General features: G+C 54.2%; 1 protein-coding gene across 1 annotated transcript; it reads right to left on the reverse strand.

Annotated features, from left to right (window-relative positions):
- Positions 1-4,306: 4,306 nt before the first annotated feature.
- LOC117855024 (basic leucine zipper 2) lies at positions 4,307-6,435 on the reverse strand. The gene is made up of 4 exons (XM_034737299.2): positions 5,428-6,435; positions 5,248-5,338; positions 5,004-5,130; positions 4,307-4,861 (listed from the first exon to the last, which is right to left on the reverse strand). The coding sequence occupies exons 1-4, from the start codon at positions 6,399-6,401 to the stop codon at positions 4,689-4,691; spliced, it is 1,365 nt and encodes a 454-aa protein (XP_034593190.1). The 5' UTR covers positions 6,402-6,435; the 3' UTR covers positions 4,307-4,688.
- Between the last annotated feature and the right edge of the window lie 1,882 nt (positions 6,436-8,317).

Consider the following 8,317-nt stretch of genomic DNA (forward strand, 5'->3'; position numbering starts at 1 on the left):
AATCCTCCTAATTAACATCCGAATATCCGATGTGACACGAACTAAACTTCAGCTTCAGGATCCAACCACCCTATCTTAGGCCCTCAGTTTCATGGGCCCGGACGGTCGTACGGCCTGCCCCTCCCCTAGAGCCGGCCCTGGCCCCACCCCCACTCGTCGGTAGCTCCAACCTCCAAGATGCAGCACACGCACCAACGCCGGCGGCCCTGTCCGTGTCCGTGCCCCTGCATGCATCTCTGCTCTCCTTCGCCTCTGCGCGCGCAGCCGAGGCCTCCGGTCCAATGGGCAAATCGCTATAACCTGTGGTCCTATCCTACCAGCCATGGCCAAGGAGGATTGGAGCTTGGAGGAGGTGGTTCATTGGTTGGTTCATTCAAGGTTTCAAGCTTGCACACACACTGACACACACGTCGCAACAAAACCCATCCATATGCAGCAAGTGAAGCGGGACAGCTGGGCAGGATGTTTCGGATCTCGACGACTGCTGGATCTGTTGCACCTCGACCGGGGCTCTCCGATCCCACAGACATGCACAAGCCTGAAGACTGCCCAACGGCCCAAAGGAAGAACACCTCAAAATGGTTAAACTTTCAAGTGTTTTTTTCGAGTAGGATCCGACGTGTCACTCCGGATCTGGACCGATCGGGGCAATGTTGGATCAACCATCATGCACTCTAGCGAGGAGTTGGCACTGTCGTTTTGTGTAGACGCAGCCATGCAGCAGGGCTCGCGAATCCATCTTGTTAGCTGGTGAGAATTGAAGCGCTGAATTCGGCATAGATGACACCTGAATCACACGCACCCATCGTGTTCTCTGGGTAGAATGCAATGTTTTTTTTAAAAAAAAAAGCAGAAACGCATTACGTGCATGCAAACTCTGGGCATCAGTTGCCCTGACCCTTTCTTTGAAAAGAATTTTTTTTTGCCATGATCCGAATGGCCGAATCATGTGATCGTGATGACTGATCGATGAGATGGCATCACGTGCGCTGAGCCGTGACAGGGAGCGATCTTTGATTCAGAGCTGTCTGGTGTTTGCTTCCCAAGGAACATAATAATAATAGTACTAAAAAGTACTAAAAGAAGCGATCCACTGATTCAGAACTGTAGCAGACAGCAGCCAGCGATTCAGAGTAAGTCCCGGTCCACTGTCGGGCTGCTACAGTACTACTCCAGGTAGGTTCGTTCATTCACTATTTTCACTGAATCTGGGGTGTTTGGATACGAGGTGCTAAACTTTAGCAGGGTCATATCGGATGTTCGGATACTAACTAGGAGGACTAAACATGAGCTAATTACAAAACTAATTGCACATATGGAGTCTAATTCACGAGATGAATCTATGAAGGCTAATTAATCCATCATTAGCAAATAGTTAATGTAGCACCACATTGTCAAATCATGGGCTAATTAGGCTTAATAGATTCGTCTCGCGAATTAGACTCCATCTGTGCAATTAGTTTTATAATTAGACTATATTTAATACTCTTAATTAGTATCCAAACATCCGATATGATAGGTGCTAAAGTTTAGCAGAGGGTATCCAAACACCCTCTGAATCCACCCTCTGAATCCAGAAAAAACACACGCTCTCACACATTGACATTGGCATGCGCAGCTAGCTTGCAGCCAGGGATGAGGATTTGGATTTCAGACGCCGGGTGTTCTTCGTTCGAGCCGGCGAAGGCCTCGTTCAGCAGAAAGGAACGGTTCCAGACCTGGAACGGTTCCAGGCCAGAGTGGATCCGGCCCTTTCACTTATTCTTGGCGTGGAATGCTTCTAGACAAGTAATTATCATGCGTTCGGCAATAAAGGATTAAATCCTGTCATTTCAGTTGCCACAATTCACTCAACTTTTGAAGTAAAAGCCTAGAACCGCATCTCTCAGCCACAGATCTGTTAAACAACATGCGCATTGCAGAGAAAATTGCTGATCTAGAACTAGAAGTCATCCTAACAGAACACATTGAATTCTTCTGAAATTGCTCAACAGAGGCCGGGAAGAAAACATACAGAGAAACAACCCATCCTCTACATTGCTACACCATGGAGCCAGTTGAGCAACATACACCATAGGGCCTCCCCTAGGAAACCAAAGCAAAGGGAGGGGGAGAAGCTGAAATCAAAAATGTATTTCCAACACGTGGAGCTGCGCTCACCTCTGGATCCAAGAATCGAAGCAAGAAGAAGCACCACGAGAGCAAGACTCCACATATCGCCCCTTCTCACACACGGGTTGCCACTGCAGTGGAAAAATAGCAAGCCCAGCAGCGGCTGTCAATGCCGGCACTGATCACAACCGCGCCAGCTCCGCCGCGCCGCCACTCCTCGCCCCACAACCGCAAGAAGCCCTTGGAGCGCGGGAAGACGACGGAACCTGACTGACATTTTGGCGGTACGCCATGGATGGCACTAAACCCATGTGGAGGAATAGGAAGCCTAGCATCGATAAGGAGGAAGGGGGAGAAGGGAGCGGCACCAAATCGTCTCGTCGCCTCGCGCGCCGCCAGCTCGCGACACCGCCACGCTGTCTCGCGTCGGCGTCTCGCGCCGCTAGCTCCTAAGGATTCGTTCCGGAGGGGATAGGGTGGGGTTTCATTCCAGACCTTAGAGTGAAGGGTGAAACTAGCGGCTCCTGAGGATTCGTTCCGGAGGGGATAGGGTGGGATTTCATTCCAGACCTTAGAGTGAAGGGTGAAACCGAGCCGGCCCAGATTTAGTCGGACCAGAACAATTGAACGGCAATTTTCACTGAAGCCTAATCTCATTCCGAACTGGATCAAATCACCCGAACGAAATCAGCCGGCAGCGTTATACGCTGAATGGAATGAAGTTTGCATGCGAAGAAGAAGAGATCCGATCGAGGCACGGCAAGGCCTCTGACATGGCCCCGTGAGGTGACAACGAAAGCCTCTCCACGTGATATGTGTGATTTGTCGTGCGCCGCGCCGATAGGGCAAGCGTGGACGATGACGTTTCTGCGTGCCATGCATCCTGATCCCCTGACTGAGCCTGACACGCGATTCGCGTGCCGGTGCGGGTGTCGGTGCCATCCAGATTCCGGACGCCCGCCCTGAATCATCATCATACAGGGGATGAGGGGAAGACGCCAAGCGTGCGCATGCATGCGCGTGAAGCCCAAGGCCGGAGCTGATGGTGATCCCCCGGCGGGTGCACGGCGAGTCGGCGGCGGTGGAGGCAACGAAACATGGATGCGCGCGAGGTTCACGTGACCTTTTGGCCCGGCGGCAAACATCCCGGGAGGGGGAGGGGGGCTCGGCGGACTCGGCGGCCGGGGACCAAAGCTACTATTTGCATCCATTGGACCGTATCAACAAACATTGGACATGAATACGGTCCCCATGATGATGCATGCGGTACTCGGGGACTTTCGTGCTGGGCTGCATCGAATTTGCCCGGCTCGGACCAAAAAACTTCTCTGGGAGACTGGTGGGACCTACTGGGTGGGCTGGCCTAGAGGCCTCGCCTTCTTCCATTCTGGCCCAACCAGCCCATTGGACATCTTCTCTACCTAGTTTACTCGACGTTGGGCTGATAAACCTGACACTTTCTGGTCTTTCTCATCGCAACTTCTGCCAATGTTCAGAAATTCAGAAATCAAAGTAGGGGTGGATCCCAACTAGCTCCCAACCTTGCTCAAGACTGATCCCGAACAACTAGTGGTGATCTCGGGTGGACGATTTCCTCGTAGTTCAAGAAATTTTGCACAAGTATTCTTGCGACATTTGCACTTACTCATACGAAATTTCCATGAAACTCATGCATTCCTAGACCTAGGAGGTGTGCTCGCGGGGTTTGTCCCTCTCCCTCGTGGGCAAGCTGACGGACGAGTCCAGATTTCAGAACCAGGCTGCTGCAGGTTGATGAGTGCCCAGGGACATAAACCACACTATTTCCTGCTTGCCAGAATAACTTCCAGCGGCCGGTACGGGCGCGGCCCGCACATGCACATGCAGCCGCTGCACCTGCAGAGGAACATGCCTATCCCTTGCCGCGGAAGGAAGGTACCTCCTGTTCTTGCCTGCCGCTGTTTAAAAACCCCGTCGGCGAAACAGCAAGGAATGAGATGCTTGCATGTCTGGTTGGATCGCATGTGACGGCCGGGGTTAATCCGCTTGCGCTTGGTTGTAAAGCACACCACCGTTAAACAAAACAATCCGGTGAATAGTATATGCTGTGCAGACACGGTAAGTTACGTTTACATTTTACATGCAGGTTTCAGCAGAGTTGCCAAAAGTATGGAGACAGTAGCAGCAGGGGAGGAATTCAGGGTGGACAAGACTCTGATTCTGGAAACATGCATTTTTTTGAATGATCGATCAGATACAAAAAAAACCCCACCCCAAACAGACAAATTGTCCCCAACCAATCTGAATTACATTTGACGATCTTTTCCTACAACCTTCGCCCAAAATGCACAAACAAAAATTACAGATCAGGGAGGTAGGGAGGAGCAGCAGGCACGGCAGCAGCAGCCAGCAGACAGAGGATGCAAGAATGAACAAACCAAACCAACCCAGTTTTCTCTTTACATCACATCACACCCCAAAGAATGCACAAACCCAAACATTGCACCAATCAATCCTAGCAACACAACACCTCGTTGTCATGGACGACAGGCGGAGGCCAACCCCCCACTACAGCGACCGGATGGATGGTCTCCTTATCACGAGGGCGGGCAGGGCGCGGGCGCGGCGGTCCCCTCGCTGGCGATCAGGTCCTTGTCGCTGCGGATCGGGGCCGCGTCGGGCGCTGGGGGCGACTCGGCTTTCTTCAGGCTCTGCTGGTGGTAGATTTGCCTCAGCCTCTCGATCTCCTTCTTCAGTGCCTCCTGATGAGCTGCACACAGATACATACAGACCGCGTCAGATACTGGTAGTGAGATGAGCCATCATCATGGCAATTCTCTGCATTGCATGCATGCAGCGCGAATTGAATTCCGATGGTGACATTGCTATCGGGGGGTGGCAATGGCGGTCACCATCTTTGAAGATCTTGTCCTGCGCGAGCGCAGCGATTCGCTGCTTGAGGTGGCTGTTCCCCAGCGTCAGCAGCGAGCGCTGGTGGTCGAGGAAGGCAACGCGCGGGGATAACGCCGACACCTCCGTCTGCGATTCACGCACGGTCAAATTTTCAGCTGGAAATGCTTGCGGAGAGCATAATTCAGCTCGGTTCTTGGCAGAATTCAGCTCAAAACGCTCGCCGGATGCACAATTCTCACGCACCTGAAGCGACGTGACGCTGCGCTCCAGCTCCGAGATGTACTGCAGCTTGCGCACGCGCGACCGCTGCGCCGACTGCCGGTTCGCCAGGATCCTGCGGTTGTGGCACCAAGGAACGCAACGAAATTGGATAATTCTGCCTCGCAAGGTAGCGCATTGCCAGGATTGAGCGGTGAAAATCACCTCTTGACACGCTTGGGATCGACTGCGGCGGCGGAGGCCGGCTGCCCCGGCGCGGCGTCGTCCCCGTGGCACTTGCTCTGCGCCTCCTCGGTCTCGCCCCTGTCCGTCTTCTCGTCATTGATGCTGTTGTGGTCGGACGGCGACGACGAGCTCGCCACGGGCGCGGGCGCGGGAGCGGCTTGCTGCTGCGACGGCGGCGGCGGCATGTCGTCGGAGAACATGGACAGGAGCTGGTCGTCGTCGAGGCGGTCGAAGTCGTGCGCCCCGACGCCGGCATTGCCGTCGTCGGGGCCGGGCTCGAGGAAGGCCACGGAGTCGCTGACGGAGCGGCGGTGCGCGCCGCGCTTGGCGGCCGAGAAGTCGAGGAACTCGTCGACCCACGACGGCTGCTGGTGCTGCTGCTGCGGCGGCGGGAGCGGCGGCATGGGTGCGGCGAGGAACGTGCCCACGGAGGGGCTGCGCTGGTGATGGTGGTGGGCGTGGTGGTGGTGCCCGCCCCCGAACTCCGGCCATGCCGGCGCCATGGTGGGGATCTTGGGCGGCAGCTGCGCCATGGCCGGGACCCTGCGCCGCGCGCGTTGGTTCGAGGAATCAACGCAACACGCGGGAAGGATGGCGCAACGCCGAAACCTCCCCAATGCTGAGGGCCCGGGCGGCAATGTAAGGCCGACGGGCGCGGGTGCCGGGATTGCGCGCGCGGTGCCTTTTTTTAGCTCTCGTTCCCCTTTTTTTTTTTCTGTTGCTCCCGCTGCCGGTGCGCGCCGTGCCGCCGCCTGCCGCGCGCGCGAGCTTGGCGGATTGACGGTGAGGGCAGGGGGGGTCGGCTCGCTCGTTTCCTCCGCGCTAAATTGGGCAATGCCGCAACGGGAATGATAGGGGCAAGCAGGAGGGCTGGGAGAGAGAGGATTGAGCTGATCTGAGCAGGGAGAGAGAAATAGAGCGAGGGAGTGGGGACGGGGGAGGTCACATGACATGAGAAGATGAGAGAGCGAGCGACAGCTAGCACCAGCTGGTGAAGAGCGCGGGAGGCGGGAAGGGGGACTCGCTTGGACATGGGTCAGGCAGACCTATAGCTTGGTCGGTGGGCTTCGTCCCACTGGCATGTGGGGTCTGCGCGTGCTTTTTCCGATGCCAGTAGTCGCAGTACAAACTTTGACACAATCAAAAGACGGCTATGTGACAACCGCCTTCACTTTCGCTTATATAAAGAGGGAGTAATAACTCAAAATTTTTAGACCTGAATATATGTAGCTTTATGTAAGAGTTCATAAAGGTGGAGCTATCTTGCAGGAATTTGCATGAAACATATTGTTTCGATTGCAAAGTATACAAGTAAAAGGCTTAAACCATTTTTATTTATTCTAGAACCTTTAATTCCCACATGGAGCCCAGAGCTCGACCAACAAGGAGCATACTATTTCCAAACTACCACTGAATTCAGACAACGATGTTTGTATGATACTGTTTTTGTTTGTATGATACTGTTTTTTACCTGTAGTTGGTACAATTGGTAGAGGAGGATCAAATTTGGCATTGAAGATCGATCAATAAATAAAAAATAGAGTAAAGTTCATTTTTGGCCATCCAACTTTCAACTCGGTTTGGTTTCGACCATCGAACTGCAAAATCAGAAATCATTGACCATGCAATTATCAAAACCGTTCATATTTGGGCATTAGTCTATTTTGGTGGGTGGTTTTGGTGATGTGGATGCCACGTGGCGATGAGCCCACTTGTCAGCACCTCTTCTCTCCTCTCTCTTTCTTCTCTCCTATCCCTCTCCTCTCACCCCTGCGTCGGTCGTCGCCCTCCCCCGCACCTCACCTACGCCGGCCGCCGCTGGCCTCCTCCTCCTAATCTGCTCCCACGCAGGCACCCCCGTCCCCCAATGCCGCAACTCCCATCTCATCACCACCTCCATCTCTGCGCGGCGGCGATGCCAGCTCGCGGGTGGGGGCACAAGCGGCGGCCGCGGAGGCTGAGGGCTACGGTGGCGGCCAAGGGTGGGGGGAGGCGAGCACGGGGTGGAGGAGCTCACCTGCGATCGATTTGAGGTGTTAGATGGGGTCGAGGACGGCCGAAAGGTGCTCGTCGGTGTTGAGGCTTGGCGGCGACGCAAAGCCACGAGCGGACGCTGGATTCGAAATCCCCTGCGCGGTGGTCGCTAGCGCTCACTGATGAGGGGTTGGGGAGGCCTAGCAGGATGTGGGGAAGGGTCGGGCGGCGGCTATTTGACGGAGACGGCCGGAGCTCAGCGTATTTGGGCGACGGCCATGGAGTGCATGGGCGGACACCCTGGGCAGCCGGGGAATTTTGATTTTTGGCCGAGGATCGATCGGAGCTCGTCGCAGATAGGTCAGGGTTGGAGTTGGACAGTGGTCGGAGTATTTGGGCCGCGCAGGTGTTCGGCTCGGTGGAGAAGAATGGCGGAGGAAGAAGAGCAGAGGGGAGGTGCGGGGGGAGGATGGCGGTCGGCGTGGGGGAGGGCGGCTGCCGGCGCAGGGGTGAGAGGAGAGTGATATGACAGAAGAAAGAGAGATGAGAGAAGAGGTGCCGACAAGTGGGCCCATCGCCATGTGGCGTCCACATCATCAAAACCACCCACCAAAATAGCCCGATGATCAAATATGAACGGTTTTGATAGTTGCGTGTTCATTGATTCCTGGTTTTGCAGTTTAATGGTCGAAACCAAACTGACCCGAAAGTTGGGTGGCTAAAAATGAACTTTACTCTAAAAAATATATTATCTCCATTTGAAATACTTCCTCCATCCAAAAAAAATATCATTTTAAATTTTGTCCCACAAAATATGTCGTTTTAGCTTTTGGACACTACGTGGACCCGGAAAAAAAAACATGTCGCTTTACTATTAGGGATTCTATGTATTCAC

This window comes from Setaria viridis, chromosome 5, assembly GCF_005286985.2.
Source record: "Setaria viridis chromosome 5, Setaria_viridis_v4.0, whole genome shotgun sequence".
NCBI lineage: Eukaryota > Viridiplantae > Streptophyta > Magnoliopsida > Poales > Poaceae > Setaria > Setaria viridis.